Source organism: Melopsittacus undulatus, chromosome 6, assembly GCF_012275295.1.
Source record: "Melopsittacus undulatus isolate bMelUnd1 chromosome 6, bMelUnd1.mat.Z, whole genome shotgun sequence".
Taxonomy (NCBI): domain Eukaryota; kingdom Metazoa; phylum Chordata; class Aves; order Psittaciformes; family Psittaculidae; genus Melopsittacus; species Melopsittacus undulatus.
In genome coordinates, this window is record NC_047532.1 from 65521262 (window position 1) to 65543269 (window position 22008).

The following is a 22008-nucleotide window of genomic DNA, read 5'->3' on the forward strand; positions in this document are numbered from 1 at the left end:
TTGTGGCCTTCAGTCAAATGCAGCACAAGCTCCTCATTCCTCCCTTGGGCCCTTCAGATGCTCAGACTCACATCTGTCCAGTTTGAAAGCACCAAGGCAACAGCCTCAAGCCTGGCCAAACGCAGATATGCCCCAACAAGTTCAATGACACCCCCCCTGTAGGAACAGGAGAAACAGAAACTGAGCAGTGAAGAGGTTCTGGACACTAAGATTAATCTGTGTAAGTATGATCAAACTACTGCTGAGTATATGCTCAAACTCCTCCGTGTCCACATGTTGTTCTGCAAAGAGATGAACTTCTGCACTTCAGACATAAGCCAGAAGCAGTGTGAGCATATGAGGTCCTACCAGTCAGCAGAGCCATGTTACGGACACTCTGTGCAGCCACTGTGTGAAATAAGGTACCATATATTATCCTGAGCCTTAATTAAAGCAGGTCAAGATCAAGCTCATGCTCCCCACAGGCTGTAAGTTACACATGGTTGGTTACTGCAGCTCTGCTGACCCATGATTAACAAATCTTTAAGCAGAATTAATTCAGTCATGTCTGAGCCCTAAATCACTATGGACAGGTCACAGAAATGCCTTGTACCACCCAAAGTAAGTGTGCTGGGAACCTGGGTTCCACTTACTGGTTCTCATATTTAATACTTGATTTATAAAGAGGCAAACTACAAATTGACCAAAGAAAGTCCTCATAATATTATTCAGAGTTTGAACAACAACAGGATATGATTCAGATCCCTTTTAGAGCCAGCATGAGACCTACCAGCCTAAACCAAGGGGTGTTTCAAAATGTTATACAGAGAAAGGAAAAAAGAATCAGAACAGCAGGATACTGCTGAGCTGACTTCTGATCATGACAGGTTTTCTATATATATTATTTAGAAAACAAAAGCCTCTAGTTTAGGAATGAATGCCTTCATCCATACTCTTTAACTCTTACATGGGTGAAAGGCAGGAAGGAATTATACTATTTGTGAAGAAAAAGCCCTTAAATGTGGTTCTGGGCAACCTGATCTGGTTGAAAGTGTCCCTGCACATTGCAGTGGGTTGGACTGAAGCTTTGAAGGTCCCTTCCAACCCAAACCATTCTATGATTCTACGAAAACAGAGCTCTACTGCATTTGTAACTGATTCTACATTAATAAGTACATAAGGTTAATGACATTTTCATAGAAATATATACTGGATTATAATTATACAGTACGTAATTATGATACATATATACAGTACATGCAAAATGACATTGAACAGTGTATGTGGTCCAGCATGGGAAGCAGAAATGTAATCCACAGTTTACTGAGTATAACCAGAGAGGGGGTTTATGGTGCTTCATACCCCAGGAAATGGCATCCAGGATAGAGAGTCAATTGGGAAGCAGTACTAAATGATTTATTAGATTAACAGTAGAAAATACATATATTTATATATATATACACATACACAGTAAGTTTTCTACAGCAGATTTCTTAGTGCTTTCCACTGAAAATAAATATATTCTCACTTGAGATGAATAGAAATGATCTTAGCAAAGCCTAGTGGCTGATCAGAGACAGCAAGTGCTGTAACTTTGGCTTTCCTAGGCCCTCTCCATTACCATGTTTACTGTACCATGGGTGACTATTAAGCAGTAGTATATTTACAACAGATCTTAATCATTAAAGCAGCACACCACTTATACATGTGCTGGTGATGGGGTACATCTACCTCACCTAGGCTTTTTATATGTGATGGGTGAGGTACCACACCTTAGCTAAAGCACCATTTATGATGAAAGCTGGGCCATCACTCACTCCAATCCATCCCAGAGATTCTGCAAGGGCACTGTAAAGCTCTTTAAATATCACACTGCTTTTAAGGCTGAAAAACACAACAGCTAAAGCTACTTACAGTTCTACTTTGGCTGTCATTCATTATGTATCATGTAGACTCCCATCTCCCCAATCCTGCGTGATGTACAAGAATTGTTTGCTTGAGAAACTGATACTTACTTCAAGCCTGCTCTTTTAGATTACAAACAATGCAGACAAATGCCCCCACCATGCAGGATTAGGCGGATTAACAACTTCTCACTTCAACATAAGTGCATCGTTTAGAGGACAAGCAGGCATTCAGCTGCTGCAGACAGCCTTGTTCACATCTGCTTGCCACTTTCCTTCCAGAGAGCCCATCAAGGGATGAAGCATATGGCCTCCATAGCATTGGTGTTTGCAAATAGCATCATAGGAAGCACAGCAGAAGTTATATATTCAATTTGAAGTATAACTTCTACAGGCCCTGTTTGTATCAACCATCACAGCACAAGAGGAAGACAGCCAAAGAATTCCCAAGAAAACCCACAATGGTTCGGAATCTTTTATTGTTCCTCCTAGTTACAGCTCTCTTGGATTAGTGGCTTTATGCTGGGATGAAAACACAATCAGATTATCAAACCATGTATTTATCTTGCTATGTGTCCCAACAGGCCAATCATGACATCTGGTACACAAAGTTGCTGCAGACTTTAACAGCGTGATTTAGTTCTCATTCTTCAGTTAAGCCACAATGCAATTATCCCTTCTCAAAGGAAGGGCAGGACATAAATTGGCTCTTAGCTTTCATACCTCCTGCTGGCACTCCCCACTTGCTGGAGCCCCCAGCACCTGCACATCCAAAAAGAAGGGCAGCAATTTTTACACATCTTTTGTCTTTTTTCTCTTGTCCCTCCCCACTAAGTGTGAGTATGGAAGGGAAAAACAATCAAAGAAAAAGAAAGACCAAGGAAAAGAAGTTGCAGCTGCACGCACCGATTGAAACTACAGAGACGGAGGCCAAATGGGCCCCTCAAGAACAGCGCGATCATAGAGCAAACCACTCTGGCAATTCCTTCTTCAGGTAGTCTTAAGAGCTGTAAATGTGCCAACAAGAGAAGGGCACAGAAAGACACTTTAGCTAATCAAAGATGCTCCCGGATTATTGAAATAGATCATAAATCAAGAAGGTAAAGTGTATGGATGTACAATTATAATCTTCTGTTGCATTGTTATTTCCAAAAGGGCATTGGGAGATGGTCAAATCTTGCAGCTGCCTACCTACCTAAAGAAGCTTACTGGCTCTCCAAAAAAGAGCAACAGCACAGCCTGAACACTTTGCTGGATGATTCCTTTAACCTGCTCTAGAAGATGGACATAAAAAAGGAAACATGAATACTGCACTACATACACTTGGAATTGCTTTGTCCTGTAACAGCGAGCTGCTGGCAACTCTGCACTCTTGTATTATTTATCAAGTTGCCTTGATTTCTTTCTGGCAAAAGTGACAAAACAGCTCAGTCTTCTCTGGGATGCACCGAGGCCATTTCTATTTCAAGCAGCAAAGCATGAGAAAAGTCTGGCTGATTTTGCCCCGTGCTTTAGTTTTTTCCAATAGTATAGAACCCCAGACTGGTTTGGGTTGGTAAGGACCTTAAGATCACTCAGTTCCAACCACCTGCAATGGGCAGGGACACCTCACACTAGGACATGGTGCCCAAGGCTGTGTTCAACCTGGCCTTGAAGTATCAAACTGTCTATGGAAGCTAAAGAGACTTGGTACCAGCCATGTCATGGCTTGTATGACAAGGGGACATTCTTTGATGACTACAGCCTGTTAGGGAAGGATGGGATCCACCTTGTATAGAAGAAGCAAGGGAATCTTTGGCAGCAGGTTGGCCAACTTGGTGAGATGCGCTTTAAAGTGAAGGGATTGGGGAGCGGGGTCCAAAGCTCACACCATCACATCCAACCACGGAATAAGCCAACACACACAACGTGGGGACTAAACAGAAAGAATTAGGGGTGTGAGTTCAGTCACAGGGCCATGACCTCATTGTAAATATAGACATGGTGGGATAGCTCGCATGACTGCAATGCTGCCATGGACAGCTACCTACATTTTAGGAGACACAGGCCAGCAAGGGGAGGTGGTAGAGTTGCTTTTTAGGTGAGAGAGCAGCTGGAATACATCAAGCTCTGCCTACGGGTGGAGGAAGAGCAAGCCAAGAGCTCCTGGGTAAGAATTAAGGGGCAGCTAAACGTGGGTGACACTGTTGTGGTCAGGAAGTCAATGAGACCTTCTGCAGACAGCTGTAAGTAGCCTCACAATCACAGGCCCTGGTTCTCATGGGGAATGGGCACAATCTGAAACACAGGAAGTTCCATTTGAATATCAACCATAGAGTCATGGAATTAGCAGGGCTAGAAAAGCCCTTTAAGCTAATCCAGTCCAACCCTTACTCCAGCAGTGCCAAGGCCACCACTAACCCATGGCACTGAGGCCTCGTCTCCACGGTGTGTGAACACTTGCAGGGACGGTGACTGCAGCCCTGCCCTGGGCAGCCTGTTCCAATGCCTGAGCACCCTCTGGGGTAACCTAATGGTTCCTCAGCTCCATCCAAACCTGCCCTGGTGCAGCCTGAGGCTGTTTCCCCTTGTCCCATCCCTTGTTCCTTGGGAGCAGAGACCGAGCCCACCTCATTACAGCCCCCTGGCAGGTAGAAAATAATCAGCCTAAAATAGCTGGAAGAAGCATTGGTGAAGGCAGTGCTTTGTTCTGACTAAGGTCAGGAATGAAAAGCATCTTGAGCCCTCAGGTATGAGGTAAATTGACAGATTCTTGGCATGGCAACTTCAGAGAGGACATTTCCAGAGACACTTATTTCCCAGAACTTTAATTCCAGATTGTGTTTCTCCTGAAGATATGACAGATAACAGAATATTGGGATGTCCCAGAAACAGATCACAACCCAGCACCCTTTTTCATGTACAGCACTAAGTTATACCAGAGTAGAACAGTTTCAGTGAACTACAGGTTAACTAAAAGCTGCACTGACAAGAGCATTTGGAAAACACAATCTGATAAAATCCAGTCAGTCCCTGATGCCACAGCACATGGCATCATAGATGTCAGAAGGAAAACAAGATAGGATCATGCCCAGTCACATCAGCCAGATCTATGTTCTGGAAACCAGCAGAGCACCTTTTTCAGGTCTCTGCATATCCTTCAACAGCTCGTGAGCTGCTCAGACATGGAACCATCAAGAGACCAGCACTGAAGAAGAAAGAGGTTTATGAAACCTGTGCTGATCCTTCGAAAGGCAGCTTCTCTTTCTCCCTATTCACAGAATGAACCTCATTTTCTCAAAGCATGAGCGCAGAACAAGTGCAATACCTGCACAACGATGGCGCATCTCCCACTGTACAGTATTTTCTACCAGGTATCAAAATTCCTTCCTCAAATATTGGTGGAGTCACCATCCCTGCAAGTGTTCACACACGGTGGAGACCAGGCCTCAGTACCGTGGGTTAGTGGTGGCCTTGGCAGTGCTGGGGTAAGGGTTGGACTGGATGAGATTAAAGGGCTTTTCCAACCTGGTGGATTCTATGATTCCATCAGAAAGGAGAAAGTGACTGACTAAAGCTAAGCCGAAGCAGAATGCCTGATTTCACACATCCACTCTGTGGTTGGCCATGCCTATTTAAAGATTCATCCAGTCTACTAAAAACCAACAGACTACGATACCTTCTGTCTGAATGGCAGCTCTTTTTTCTATTATGATATTAAGAGGAATATCCTCAACCAAATTAGTCTTTAATTAGTTTACGGAGAAAACAGGGATATACTAAGAATTCACTTAGGCAAACAGCATCTATTTTATGCATAAATACCATAATCATCCACTTGTTACTTGAAAATAAGAACAAACAACATTTGCATAATAAAACTGTTTGCACGTCTTAATGAACATGTGTCATTATCCCCTCCTGGCTTTTCTACCACAGTCAGCATACATCTTAGGTCCAGTACACTGAGTTTTACACCAATCATCACTTAAACACTTTTGACATTTTAAGTAATCCATATTAGCACTGGGCTCATTGAAAGAATCCTTAAATACAGCTAACAGTATTTTAGAGCTATCAAACCTATTAGGGTCTACCAGAAAGAAATAATGCAAACCTGATCACCCTGTAGGTTCTGAGAACACAAGAAATGGGCCTCAGAGATCTACAAATCTCTTCTACTGGAAGCTAAAGGATTTGACTGACGTATATTTCCCAAGCTACCTCTGTCATAACGAGTCTAAAAAAGCAACCAGCCCACTGAGCAAGAACTGGCACTTTGGGAAATGGCTTAAATAGCTCTGAGCTCTCAACTAGCACTTTTATGCTTCTTACATATCTGAATAGACTCAAACTGAGTGTGTTTCTTCTCACCTTCACAGTCGGCTTAAAGAATAAAATAGAAAAAGGAAGACAAAAAAAGGGGGGGGGGGAGGAAAAGCGACTTGAGAATTCCTCAGTACACCAGGGATTTCTGGACATTAGTGCTATGGAGAGTAAAAGGATGGAAGTGCAAAGCCAGCAGTATGCTTTCAATCCTGAGTCACAAAGACAAATGCAAGGAAGTGAGCCCACAGGGTACTGCCTCTGCAGGAGCCTCATTCTTCCATCACAGCATCTCCTGCTTAGGGCTTTCACATTTTTCCAATGGCAATTTCAACCTCATCTACATTTTGTAGAGCATTTTACTCTTAGGCTGCTCCTAAGCAAATACATCCACTCATCCAAGGCTTTACTTTACCTATGCCTAAAGTGAGTTACAACTTAGGAGACCTCCCATAAATAATAGTCTAACATTGGAATGAACCATGTATTTTCTTATATGTTAATATGCTGTTGGTTTCAACTCTTATTTAATAAACAAACCCCAACCAAACAACAAAAACCACCACCAAACCCCCACAAACCAACTCAAACATTTGGGCCCCCAAAATTCCCTAGTGGAAAAACTTAGAAGCTACAGATTTAGCAGATAAGAAACAGTGCATACACCCTTCAGAAACATCCACAGAACACAGAAAACCAATGTGTTAATGTATGCTGCTTCATTCATGGAACCTGTGTTAAAAAGCTGGGAAACCAACTGGAAAAGGGGAAAAGATGAAGCTCTTCTCATCCTACAGAATGGCTGCTTTTATGGGTTTCCTACAGATGCTGTCATACTTGTGAATCATAGAAAGGTTTGGGTTGGGCTGGAAAGGACATTAAAGCTCATCCAGTCCCAAGCCCCTGACACAGGCAGGGACACCTTCCACTAGAGCGGGCTGCTCCAAGCCTCTGTGTCCAACCTGGCCTTGAACACTGCTAGGGATGGGGCAGACACAGCTTCTTTGGGGCAACTCCAAAGCTGCAAGGACTTCAAGCAGAGATATCTATTAGTGGACAATAAACTCATTACTGTTGAAGTGAACAGCACAACCATTTCAATTTTTACTAGCTTCTATAAGACCTAGGAGATACTGTAGAATAGAGTAGTTCAGTTGGAAGATCATCTAGTCCAAATGCCTGACTGCTTCAGAGCTGACCTGACTTTTCTAATATTAACTCAGCCAAAGACTGTATGTATATAAACCCAGTAAGTCCCAAGTGCAGAGTATTAACCCACCTTCCTTCAGTCCCAATTTTCCCTTCCCACAGCACAGCACCCGCAAGTCAAGCATTACAGTAGAGTAAGCAATGTCTGCTTCTGCCCCAGGACTCTACTCTCCAGTTCAGACTCCTGGGGAGCTATGACCTGACAGCCAACTCCATCTGTCCTTGGATGGCATGGAGAAAGCAGACAGACTCAGGGATGGAAGCATGGCAGCAATGCTGCACTAGGGATGAAGGAACAGATTAGGAAATAGTGTTTTAAAGACTAACAGGAAAGTTTTCAGGCTTAACACACTGCTCACAGGTACATCCCTGTCAAGTGACCCAGCTCATTATTTACACCTCAGGACAGGCATGCTATGGAATCATAGAATGGTTTGGATTGGAAAGGACCTTAAGATCATCCAACTCCAACCCCTGCCACAGGCAAGGATACCTTCCACTAGAGCAGGTTGCTCCAAGCCCTGTCCAACCTGGCCCGGTTGCTGCCCTGTGACCAGACACATTACATCATGGTTTGACACTAGGGTCTGCCACTGTGGCTCTGGTGTGGCACAAGTCCTTTGCACAGCCAGCTCTGTGACAGCCCCCCATCAGCAAGAGACCCATTGTTGATGAGATGGTTGTCAAGACAGATCCAGCTACCGGTATTTCAGTTGTGGAAAGAGGAAAGTCACTGGAAAAGAACTAATTTAGTGTCTGATTTTAGAGCAACTTCATTTAAACTCAATGCAATGGAGTCATCAGTTGAGTTGCACTAAAAGAACATGAACATCCTTGAAACACTTGGTGCCAAATCAACATCCCTTAGAAACCCCAGTTCCTCCAAAGCCCATGGTAAAACCCCTTTGCTGCTCTATCTCAAAACTCCAGAAAGAACATTAACCTCAGGCACCAAACTAACAGAAAGAGAAAAAGGAAAGGGAGGTGGTAAAAAAACCCTCTCACAATCATAGTGTTTAATAAACTCTGTTCCATAACAATTCACTTCAGTTCCATTCAATTTCATTCATAGAAATCCATTTCCTCCACTGGTCTATGCATCTTTACAGGCAGAAATCTGGCTTTGTTGCATGGCTCATCTGGATGCGTCACTTATAGGAAAAGAACCAGGGTTACACAAAACAGCTGTATTCAAGCCATCACAGAGCAGAAAAATGAAGAGAACCTAATTAATCCCTGTAATCTTGGAAAAGATGAACTACTGCTAATTGCAGATGAGTTGCTCTGGTGAAGGAATGTTACCTTCAGCATTTCTTTCAATGAAAAGAAGCAGCAAAAGCAATGTCTGTATCTGGCACAACCAAGCACGAGCTGTCCCATGCAAACACCAAGTCCAGGAGCACTGACCAAGGAGAATCAGAGCAGAATCTTACCTGAAACCTAAAATATGTTGCCGTTATTAAGTAACATGAACTATGAGGCTTTAATGCTGTTGAAACCATGAGATTCCATGGGGCTGAATTCTCGAGTTCAGAAAGTCATAGTTAAAAGAGGAAAGTGCAACACAGGCACCAGCATCATGGTCTGCTATACCCTGACCTCCCCTTGCATGATATCTGTCTGACTGGGGGAGCAAGCACACTTCTATAGCATTACATTCTTCCCTTTTTAGCAAGGCTCATTATGAGACAGCCAACCCAAAATGCCACAGTGATTTCTCTGATGTAATCATCAGGCACCTAGGAAATCAATGGAAACTCCCAGTCCATTCTGGTGACACAGATTAGGAAAAGGAGGTGCTCATCATGAATAGCTGACATAATCTTTATGGCTTCCTGAGCCAAACAAAAGAAATAGAATTAAAAGCAAAACAAACATCGGATAGGAATGACAGGAAAAACATCACCACCCAAAGCAAACCTTCAACATCTCAGTGCTGTTGGGGTTCCAAAGAACGAACAGGTCAATCAAATGGTCAACTAATAAAGGAAATATGTTAATGTTATAACAATATAATGTATATTATATTCTATATTTTATTATTATATAATATGTATTATATTCTAGATATTATATATAATCTATTATATAATATAATAATATATTACATGTAAATATTAGATATATATAATATTTAGAATCTATATTACATAATAATAAAATATATAATAATATAATATGTTAATGTTAAAATAAAATAAAGGAAACCAACTGGCTACAGAACATCATTTGCCAAATGACCCTGTTCAACCCTTAGGAAAAAATAACCAAGTCTGAAATGTCTAGGCTGAGCCCGACCATGACGTTTTATGTTGGATACCATCTGAGACCTCATGGTGCTACAATGCAGAAGGGAATTGTGGCTGGGATTACTTTGAAGCTTTTTCTTCTCATATTTGTTATATTTTCCTGAAAAGCAATTAATCTGTGAAACTAATAATTATTCTCTTAAGAGGCATTATTTTATCAGGGTTTTTTTTATCATTCTAATACTTACAGCTGATTAAAATAAACTCTTAACAAAGAGTTTCTCTACATGTAACTGTGCATGCACCTGGGCAGTCTATATATAACCCATTCCTGGTGGTTAAACACTCCCATCTCATTCCCTCTCTTAGCCTTTGCTCCACAGCACGGTCAGGGATTATTAAATGATGCTCATGTCCTTGTTACCTGACAACACAACCAGTACATACAGTGACTCAAAGAGAACACATCTCACTGCTTTTCCCTCTTGGCTATTTCCCCCAAGCCCCAAAGAAAATCAATGAAACAAATCTCCTTTTAGCTACACCTACTTAAACCTGACTGACAGACGATCACATTCCATTAGAGACACACAGGTTTAGTTGGTACACACAGCAGTAACCGTGACATACAGAGACAACTCAATCCAGCAGAACGGCTCCCTGCGCCTTGCACGTACTAGTTTACCCTCAAAAGACCAGGCTGACAAGGGGTTTTCTGGTCAGCACTGGGTAAAATACCAGCAAAGCAGCTGCTCACAACCGCGTCCCCTCGAGTGCACCCACCCACAACCGATACACGCTTTGGAAAACGTTATTTTCACCAAAAAGCCCGGAACGGGGCTGGAAATCCCGGCACCAGCAGTTACATAAACCGTGCTAAAAATAACCTCTGGAGGCGCGGGGTGGGCAGCGGGGCCGGGGTCGGGTCCCCACCGGCCGCAGCCACTCCGGAGCAGCCCAACAAGTCGCCCGAGTGGGGTCGCGGTTGGCCCCTTCTTACCACCAGCACGGGCACGCCTGCGGTGAGCGAGTAGAGCAGCACCGGGGGCACGGCGCTGCGGTCCTCCGGGCCCGGGTAGGGCTTTCGGTACGCGCCGTCGTAGCAGAAGAAGCCTTGCACGTTGACGGCGAAGGTGTCCGTGTACTCGAAGTAGTAAGCCAGCATCACGGTCCCTGCCATGATCACCATCTGGAAGTAAAGCATGCTGCTGAGCGGAGAGGGCACTCGCATGTACGTGGGCTCCGGCGGCCGCCGCGCTCCGCCCGCTCCCCGGCGGCATCCACGGCGGCGGCGGCCGGCAGCGCTGGGCACAGGGCAGCGGGGGCCCTGCCCGCCGCTCCGCCACCGGCTCCGGCGCCGGCTCCTGCAGCGGGCGGAGCGCGGCGGCGGGAGGAGGCGGCTTCGCCCCGCCCCGGAGCAGCCGCGGCCCCGGACCCCGGCCCGGGCGGGAGGAGGAAGAGGAGGAGAGGCAAGGGGCGGCCGGGGGCAGCGTCGGAGCGGCCCCACCCCGCGGACGTGGTTAAGGACCCCGCCCGCCTCCTGCGGGTCCCTCGCTGGACACCGACGTACACGAACCCGTGCGAGGGGCAAAGGATGTGCCCGGAGAACTGGGATGTACCCGGATCGCGGCTGTCTGTAAATGCCTCCAACTGGAAATACAGACTCTGAAGTACATGGGTAGCTATGAAAGGAAGTGATGTTTAAAGCTTTCGTGTAAGAGCTGTAAAGAAAACTGGCAGCTGAACATGAAGCTATACTCAGCCAAGTGATGTCCCACAGTAAGAGGATAGTCTGTTACAGGGCTGGGAAGACTCATGCATAGAACCATAGAATCCCAGACTGGTTTAGGTTGGAAGGGACCTTTAAAGCTCATCCAGTTCCAACCCTCTGCTGTGGGCAGGGACACCTCACACTAGAGCAGCTTGCTCCAAGCCCCTGTGTCCAACCTGGCCTTGAACACTGCCAGGGATGGGGCAGCCACAGCTTCTCTGGGCACCCTGTGCCAGCGCCTCAGCACCCTCACAGGGGAGAGCTTCTGCCTTGGATCCAACCTGAACTTCCCTGTGTCAGTGTGAACCCATCACCCTTTGTCCTGTCGCTGCAGTCCCTGATGAAGAGTACCTCTCCAGCACCCTTGGAGCCCGCTTCAGACACTGGAAGCTGCTCTGAGGTCTCCACGCAGCTTCTCTTCTCCAGACTGAACAGCCCCAATGTTCTCAGCCTGTCTCCATACAGGAGCTGCTCCAGCCCCTGATCATCCTCATGGCCTCCTCTGGCCTTGCTCCAACAGCTCCATGTCTGTCTTATGTTGGGGACACCAGAACTGAACACAGTGGGAGTATATACAGGTATACAAAGGTATATACTAGGGGTATATACAAACACAAAAGAGTTCCATTTAAAATGCATCTATAGCTCATACACATACACTTAGGGATAGTCAGTTGTGCCCAATACTTGTACAGCTTCACTGTGTGCAGGCTCTATTCTGGATTCCCAAAGCCAAGAGTTAAAGTCTCTTAAAGGTCATCCCCACCTGCCTCAAAATGTTATATGGCCAGGAAACAGTATTCAAAAGGACACCTTCACCTTAAATATTCCATTTGACTACTTAGCAAAGGCTACTAGAAATAACAAATGAGATTTGATTTATAACCAAATGGTTTATAATGTGTAATCATTCTTCCAGTGCTGTACTTGGCCTTTAACTGCTCATTTCCCTCCCCTCTCTGAAGAATCCTATTCCCATTCAGTGATGCTAGTCTCTCTGCATTTATTTTTAACCCGCCCTAGCAGAACACACTCTTCATGCCTGGATTCCACATCCAGGCTATTTTTATGTGTTCTTAACATACTCCCCAGAAGAAGCCAAAGTGTTCCATTTACATGGCACTCTCCAGACTTCCCTGGGTAGCTCCCTTCCCCTGTGAACAGTATGTAGTGAGACATGAGACATCTGGTGGTCAGTTCTGCCTAGCACAGAGCTTATCTTCATTTCTTTAGCACAGCCCAGTAGCCATTACCGTACACATAAAACCTTAAATTTCATCCCAGAAATTGCACAGAAACGACCACCCTCCCCTCCCCCCCACCCCATTGTCAGGACCTAAGGCCTGATCCAAAGACAGAAGTCAACAGCAGGGCTGCAGTGAGCACTAAGCTCAGCTCTTCTGTTCTGCTTGAATGGATGGACCAGAGAAACTGGCATTTCTGCCAAAACCGGGCATTAGAGGGAATCAACCTTTTCCCAGTAACCAGCTAATAAGGTACTCCTGCGTTTTGCTATTACAAGCCAACTGCTATTACAACTATACCAATGGAGCATGTAGGAGTTAGAGGACATAAAAGTCCTGGTTTTACAAAACCTGTTTGAAGCTGCTGTCAGAACCTCTGATGGATTTGGGATGGCAGATTTCAGAAGGAATCTTTGCAGGTCACATAGTCAAACCAACCGCTCAACACAGCTCCTGTTGGTGCTCAGTCCAGTCAACTGCCAAGTAGCTCAAAGGATAGAGATCCCAGAACCACTCTGCATGCCCAACCACTGACATGGAGAGCAGTTTTGCTTTGTACTCGAGACAAACATTAGCAAGTATATGTTGGCTGTCACTAAGTGAAGCACAAGACTTAAAGGAATTGTTAAGGGGCATGACAATTAAGAGAGTTTGTCTTTATGCTTTTCTGTTACTCTACAACACTGGCACTATTTAGCCTCTAATATTTAACTTGAAATCATTTAAAAACATGGTGTGCAACTAACAATCTATTGGGTACAAGATTCACTTGTATTATTTGGCTCACTTTGGTGCCCATGCTTTAAATGCTCCAGGTGGACTGGTCATTTAATAGTTACAAACCAGAGAATACAAGATTTAAGGTGAAGAGGAGATTTAAAGTCACCTTCCCTCTTGGTCAGCTCAGAGCTATCTGAGTGAACGCAGGTCACTGTGGAAAAAAAACTAAGGCATCAAAATGCCAGGCTCTGGTTTTCATCCCAAAAAAGTGGTGCTCCATGGGAAATGGATTGATTATCAACTTGATGCTTCACTGAGGAATGAAGGGAATTAATTATTCCCCTTCTCAAATCTCCACGTTTTAGTGTAAAGGTCATTAGGTGAGAAAAGCAATGAGGTCACCTTATTGAGTACTGAGGGGCCAAAAAGCTTTAAAGCAGAAGATATATAAAGAAAAAAAATCTGCATTTTCTTTCTTTGAAAGCCCTGTAAACTTATTGTTTTTGAAAATACTGAGGGACTGTTATTTCTTTTTATAGAGGTAAGACCTGCCCTGGCACTGTCATCCCCTATAGAGTAATAGAATCACAGAGTGGTTTGGGTTGGAAAGGACCTTAAGATCATCCAGTTCCAACCCCTGCCACGGGCAGGGACACCTCACACTAGAGCAGGTTGCTCCAAGCCCCTGTGTCCAACCTGGCCTTGAACACTGCCAGGGATGGGGCAGCCACAGCTTCTCTGGGCACCCTGTGCCAGTGCCTCAGCACCCTCACAGGGAAGAGCTTCTGCCTTAGATCTAACCTGAACTTTCCCTGTTTCAGTGTGAACCCATCACCTCTTGTCCTGTCGCTACAGTCCTTTCTTCCTCCACTCCCATTTAAAGTATTTTTTCGCCTTAGGACAAGTCTGCAAGGCTTTATTTCTTGCAGGTGATGAAGTTCAAACCTGGATTCCTTCTATCTGATTTGCCCCACTTGAAGAACATACACGCACTTGATCCTTGCTGCTGTTCTCCTCATAGAAGTTGACTTTTGCACAATGAGATTGCTATTTGTTTCAACAATGAGGGGCAGAAATGCTTGGCAATGTATAGCGGAGGCAGGTCAAAGCTTCACCAGCTGCTTAGACAAAAGCAAAAATATAATCATATTGCTTTCTTTTAATACTTGTACACAAGGCCCGCACTTGCCTTCCTGGACATGCAGGTGCCTGATCAAGTAAAACCAGAGCTTTACTTTTCATTATAATGAACATGATGTTTATCTGCTGCATGGTTCAATATGCAAACAAGTATTAAATCAAACAGAAGCACAAGAACACAGTCCCCAGTGACTAATGCAGCCAGCTAAATATATTCTGCTAAATAATATCACAGTATTCCCTGCTGCTTTATGTCAGTTCTATGCAATGACAGCAGAATGGCAGAGAAAAGCCCAGAACCCACAAGTTTTGTTTCGGAAGGCATTGGTAGAATTGTCAGTTGAAACTCAAGTGACAGACAGGGTTTGGAAAGTATCTTTCGTGGGAAGAGCATCACTGATCTCAGAGCAGGAGTCCTCCTGATATTCCTCATGGATTTATTTTGTTCTTTTCATTTACTACTTAATTTTAAGTGAAATATCAGCTCAAGAGACATAAGTGTAAGCAGCACAGACAAAGGGAAACCTTAGCTTCACTGTTCTGCAATACTTTGAAATCGTGACCTTCATTACAAGGGGATCTTTCCAATTTCAAACCACATTCAATACTCTTTCATGTGCTTACATCAGCACCTTTCATAGTATTTTCTAGTTCTATATTGCTATGGCAAAAGGGGATAAAGAAACAAAGACAACCCAATAAAACCTCCTCAATGGTAAGGAAACTAAGAACTGGTATCAAATAATCTGCTGCTTTTCCCTTTCTATGTACCTCCTTCATGCTTTCCCAGGGTGCCAGCAGCTGTCATGGGAACGCCATGGCCGCTTCCCTGCTATATCTCCACACTACTACATCAAACCAACCATTTCTGAAGGGAATGCTGTATTCATGTTGATGGCACAGCGCAGGGAAGAGACAGAATGAATCAAAATCTTCAGATACTTCCTGGCTTTATTCAGGAAGGAAATTGGGAAAAGACCCTTAATTTGGCAAACACTAGACAAGGGATTTACTCGCATGCAAACTTTAGAAGAACGTTGTATAATACTTCACTATTTGATGCAATTTGGCTTTACTCTGCCAATACACAATGTATTCAATATATTTAATGACAGATACTGTTAAGAGATAACTAAAAGGACATTTTGTTTAAATAAATTGTTTCATGATATGCAGTGATTTAAGTCCTGAAGGCCAGGGCATGTAAATGCTAAGATCTATGCTTGTAGGACCATCATAATGCAAGAGAAAAATCACTTTCTAGCAGTTGGAGCAGAAGCAGGATGGAGTCAGAAATGGAGGCTGTGCCCAGAACACTTGCAGTATGATTCAACAAGTTAGGCACCAAATAGAAGCTTTTCATATGGTCTTAATACCTAGCTGATGGAGAGAGACAACTCTAGTAGGTGACTAAGCGCCACTACATTGGGACAGGATGAATCATCCTCTGAAAATGTCATTCAATCCATCCTAAGAAATACCAATTTCTGAAGATAGCACTTGCAACACTAACGAATCGAGTTCTGCTGACTGGCTTTGACTAGCACTCTTCTTTTAAAGGGCTCTAGTGAGATATGATCAATTTTACCCTTAATATTCACTAGCACATAGCTCAACTAGCTCCATAACAGGAATGGTACTTTTCAAGAGTTACACAGAGAGAAAAAGAAGTCAAATTAGCAGCAGCACAAGCATTAACAATAATTTGTATTGCAGCAGTATGGAAGCTAAACCCTATTTCCACAGAAGGTAACATTTTGCCCTTGTAAGCTTGGGCACTTCATACGACACACTGCAAATACCAGAGAGAGTGAACAGATGGAGATGAAACAAAGAAGGAGGAAGAAGGGGACAAGGCAACAATGAAATGATTGAGTTTGATATAATGAATAGCAGTCATAGCATATCAGTTACCTAGTAAGTGTTTACATCAATAAGAGAATTAATCTCTTTAAATCTGCTTGCTATCTTCAGATTCAGTATTCTTGCATGGCAGCTCTTCATAGGTGAGAACTGAAATTTGTTATGCCAGAGGGACACCATGTACCTCTGGGCTGTACATCCTCAGAACTAAAACCTGTACAAGCACATCTACCATGACAGTACCAAAATAAAACACTACAGAACACAGTTTTGTCAATGAGAAATGAAACATTTACATCTGAAAGCTCAAATAGTGATTATTTAATCTTACTCAAGATAAACTTAGGAAAACAGCCTACTTGGAAAATGATCACTGCAGCTCTGAGGTTATCTTCAGGTCAGGTTGGTAGATCCATCTTCAGTAACTGCAGGGCTGTACAAACTGATGGAAAACTTGGAACCTTTGGTTCAATAAAAATCACAGACTCACAGGAACTACTGAAAGGGCCTCTGGAGATCACCCAGTCCAACCCCTTGGGCAGCCTGTGCCAGGGTTGAGGTGACACTTGTGTTAGTTTATGGCCATTGTTTCTCGTCCTGTTGCTGGGCACCACTTGCAGAGTCTGACTGACCTCAGGATTTTGGAATAAACTTCCTCATCTCATTCACCCAGAATGCAAACATTGTTATCATTGCCTCTGATGAAAGGAAACTCCTTTCCAAGGTAGTCAGTGATTCTTTGGAAGACTGATGCAACAGATACTGAAGAGCAGCAGAGCACTGCTGCCTTTCCTACATGCTGTAGTCAAGTGGAGTCACACAGACCTGCCCTGTACAGTGCAGTGTGTATCTGTGCAGCCCATTTTGTACATAATATGGCATTAGCTCAGACATTTGTAGAATGCCTGAAGGTTTTACAGCCCAATCCTGAAACTCCCTTTACTGAATTCATTTCAATCATTTGAATACAGTGGTTTGCTGTGTTGCAGTTTGCCTTCTTTTTGTATCTTTTCATTACAAAGAGTGAGGCTAATAATACAACTTATAGAATCATAGAATGGTTTGGGTTGGACAGGACCATAAGATCATCCATTTCCAACCCCCCTGCCATGGGCAGGGACACCACGCACTAAAGCATGCCACCCAAGGCTCTGTCCAACCTGGCCTTGAACACTGCCAGGGATTGAGCATTTACAGCCTCCATAGGCAACCCATTCCAGTGCCTCACCACCCTCACAATAAAGAATTTCTTCCTTATGTCCAATCTACACCTCCCCTGTTTCAGTGTGAACCTATCACCCCTTGTCCTATTGCTGCAGTCCCTGATGAAGAGTCCCTCTCCAGCATCCTTGTAGCCCCCTTCAGACACTGGAAGGCTGCTCTGAGGTCTCCACGCAGCCTTTTGTTCTCCAGGCTGAACAGCCCCAATGTTCTCAGCCTATCTTCATGCAGGAGCTGCTCCAGACTCTGATCATCCTTGTGGCCTCCTCTGGACTTGTTCCAACAGTTCCATGTCCTTGTGATGTTGAAGACATACAACTTACCAGCTAAATATTTTGTATTTAGCCATTAAGGGCATGCACTTGCCCATTTCTCAAGATTCTATGTTTTCAGTATGAAACTGTCATCAATCTGAAAGCGCAGATGTATGAAGGAAGGAAATGACTGGCCCTTTCTGTGCCTGCCACATATAGAAGAACCTGGACTGCAGCATTCTCCAGTGCTTTTGCACATGCTGGGAACACACTGCTCTAAGATCTGTGAGCAACAGTTGAAGGTACCAGAGAGATGGAGATAAGTTTAGTTTTAACGGAAGGAAACCTTTGCCGTTAGCAGGAAAGCCTGTGTAAAAAAACATTCCCTGTCTACTTGCAGGGCTGTTGTTTTACAGCTTGGTCTCTATCTGGATGGATCCACCCTCTCATTTTTAAACTGCACACTTAAACAGAAGAGAGACTAATTCTTAGCTCTGCACACTTGCCATCATTATCTTTTGCTTATACCATGACTGGTGAGTAAACTATCTTGTGATACTGAGGAGGTGAAAGGCAAAGCCATCCCCGAGTGTATAAAAGAAATCAGACTGTCACTTTGACATGGCATTCTGCATGGAATTCTGAGGTCTTCCATCAAAGACTGAGGATTCCTCAATTCAGGTGCAGCTGCATAGTAAAACCTGCAGTAATCTCTTTCCATAACCAAGCTTGGCCCTTAGCAATTGTATCATGAATAGGTATGGTATATAAGAACCCAAAGATACTTTCAAGCACATCTCTACATAAGATGGAATTAAGCCACTTATTAACCTTCCCCTCAAAATGGAAAGACAAATAGGCTAATATCATAGAATCATATCATAAATTATGCACCATAATCACTGCATATTCCAGCTCTGGTTATCACTTAATGTATGCAGCTCATCCTGGCAGGAGTCCAGTACATCCTCTGTAACTCTGTATTTTCTGCTGGATAAGCTCATACAGTTGTGCAGCAGAACTACTTATGTTCTTACAAATGATACCAGACATTTCTCATTAGCATTACACCTGAAACCTCATTTCCAAGTTGGGTATTATCCACTGCTTCATAAAATTAAGATAAAAAGCATAGAATGAGCAAGTTCAGGATACCTTCAGCAAGTGGTTCAATGGAGAGCAAGGTCCCAAGGAACAAGGACAGGACAAGAGGAACCAGTCTCAAGCTGCACCAGGGCAGGTTTGGATGGAGCTGAGGAACAATTCCTTCCCCAGAGGGTGCTCAGGCATTGGAACAGGCTGCCCAGGGCAGGTCTGCAGTCACTGTCCCTGCAAGCGTTCACACACCGTGGAGACGAGGCCTCAGTGCCATGGGTTAGTGGTGGCATTGCCACTGCTGGGAATGGTTGGACTGGATGAGCTTAAAGGACTTTTCCAACCCGGTTGATTCTATGATTCTCTTTGACCTGGTCATCACTTCTCATCATTACTACTCCCAGGCACAAGTACACTCATGAACATTAGAAGGAGACTAAGGAACACAGCAAAGGAAGAAATAACTTCAACAGCTGGAAAGTCCCTTCTGAGAGACACATCAACAGCCCTTGCTGCTTTGAGAAGTGAATCCTGAATCTTAAAGACCAGCTGGAAAGATAAAGAGCCAGAATAGTAATAATATAAAAAATAAACCAGCTTCTGAAGATCCTTTGTGATAACTTGCTGTCACTGGCAGCATGAATTATGAATAACCACAGCTTTCAAGCTCTTTCCTACATTAACTTACTTGAGACTGCTTCTCATTTAAAAATATTCAGTGTTTAACAAATTGTTAGGCTAAAGTGTAAGAAATGTATTAGATCCGAATACAAATATCACTGAAAACATGTAGACGAGGCCTTTAGTGCCATGGGGTAGTGGTGGCCTTGGCAGTGCTGGGGAATATTCGGACTTGATGATCTTAAAGGTCTTTTCCTACCTAGTTGATTTTATGAAACAACAGGGGACACAGTCAAGTTATTAGGTATCAAAGTATATACTTGTTTGGTTAACATATAACTCTTTTTCTTTGATCACTGCTTTTGGAAACCCCTACTCATTCAATGCCTCACTCATCCAGCTAGCCAGCTTAATTCCAGACAACCAATGGCATGAACAAAAAGAAGTGGCAAGTGATCATGCAGGAAAAAAACAAAGAAAGGGAAAATAGGGAGAGAGAGATTTGTTCAAGGGTGCATTTACAAAGCTGGCAAGAAGATCAGCACTAAAATGATGGGTTTCTTGGGGAAAAATGGAATAAGTGGGGGATCCTGCAGGCTCCTGCCAGAGCAAAGGGATTAAAAGGTCACATTGAGGCATGCCAGCAAGATGAGATGAAGACAGTTTGATTGTGCATAGGCAGCCTGGCTCTTGGGAGGCCTGGCTGGTGGTAGAGGGGTAAGAAAGCTGTAACACTGGGACAGAATCAGGGAATATAAAAGCTCTTCGAGATTCAGTTGGGGAGAGGATTAATTAATCCCTGCCAGAAGCAAGATCAGTGCCTGTTTTCTCTTATGACTGTCTAGTGACTTTGCTCTTATGGCCTTAAAGCATCATACAGATGTTATACCCTTCACATTGCCAGAAGCTATTGTTCTTAGAAGCACATAAGGCTCATTTCCTTTGAACTGACTGCCATGTGCTAACGTTGTAAATATGAAGTACAACTACCTCCGAAATAGAGAGGCATTAAAACATTAGTAGTGTTTGGTCTTCCCTCCCTCTCCCTCCCGTAAGACTTCTGTTGATTTAGAAAAATTAAAATCAGTAGGAGCTCTGAGTACAGAACATAAGGGCTGCAGAAGCAAATTCTCACTCAGCAGCACAAAACCTGACCTTTGGGAAATGGTGTGGGCAGCTGCTAACAGGATACAACCATCTGAGGACACATAATTTTTATGGCATTAACCTTTTCTTCATAGAGCAATGCCTGTAGCCAGCATGCTTAATACTGCTTCTACAGTAACTAGGCCAGTCTCCAAATTGGATATAAGCAAATTATTTAGCTTATTATTATGCTCATGTCCAGTGTTTAATTCCATTAGGAACATTTAAAAAGAAAAGAAAATTCATCTTACAGAAATGGGAAAAATAGCAGCTGATCTTGGCATTACACAGCCAAAAATTAGGAAAACCATGAAACTATGCATGGTGTACTATGTATGAGTCTAAAAACTGCATAGCATCCACAGATTTTCATCATGCACTCTCCACTGAGCATCTCAACTCCCTTACAATAATGTTACACCTAGCAACTCCAGAAAGCAGGTTCATTGAAATGGGGCTGCAGAGCAGCTTGGCTCATAGAATCTTCCCCAAAGATAGAAAAAAAAACCCTTGGAAGGAGAAATTTTCATTGCAGTTGATACACAGCAATTGAATTCTGCACCAGTAGCTGGATCTTACTCGTTTTATGTAATGAATAGGTACTTCTACATCATCTTTTCATTTCAGTTCTCAACAGTAGTATCACCAGTGTGGGTATTTCAAAGACAGAGTATTAAAGCTTAGAAACCAATGGGGATAGTTATTCTATACAAGCTTTTAGAAAAGAATTTCACTGCCTAAAAATACCCTTAAGCATATTGAAAACATCCCACAGAGAAAGGGAAGTTCAATTCCTTGTTCATGCCCAATAGATCCAGAACTCACGATGCCCTCCCTTTCTCTAGCACAGCTAGCAGGAAAGGTAAACCACAACCTTTTCACTGGATGCCAGGAGGTTTTCTTCTCCCTGAGTTTCTCCTGGTCAGGGCTGGAAAAGTCATTACAGCAGAGAGAAGAGGCAAAATTCTGGAAATCTCTTCAGACTTCAAGACAATGGCAGAAAAAACATCATTGATGGATTAGTTTTACTCAGATATAGCTCCCTTGACTCCTGCTGGCCTTGGTATCTTCTCTTCCTGCTGCCTTGTGCTTTGATTTCTTTCTTCTATGCGAAACAGGCATCATGAAAACAAGGAGAAACAGCACCTGGTTCCTGGTATTCACTATCACAATCCTGGTCAGTACCAGCAGGTGAAAATGACCAAGAAGGGGAGGTGGCTCATTCCTGCACTGCCAGGAGAGACTGACACAACACTTACATTTACTTCCATCTGGTTCTCTATTATG

The 22008-nt window shown here is 43.6% G+C and overlaps 1 protein-coding gene across 4 annotated transcripts in view; it reads right to left on the reverse strand.

The window, feature by feature from the left end:
• Positions 1–22008, reverse strand: part of PLPPR5 (phospholipid phosphatase related 5) — a 67249-nt gene that overhangs the window by 37401 nt on the left and 7840 nt on the right. For 3 of the 4 annotated variants that reach the window (XR_004081238.2, XM_031053470.2, XM_034064370.1), the window contains exon 1: positions 10647–10924. Coding sequence is in view for 3 of the 4 variants with exons in the window: in XM_031053470.2 (XP_030909330.2) it covers positions 10647–10877 (231 nt within the window). In the remaining variant the exon portion in view is untranslated. Of the gene's footprint in view, positions 1–10646; positions 10925–22008 lie in introns of those variants that run through there. The other variant, XM_031053471.1, reaches the window with a different exon arrangement.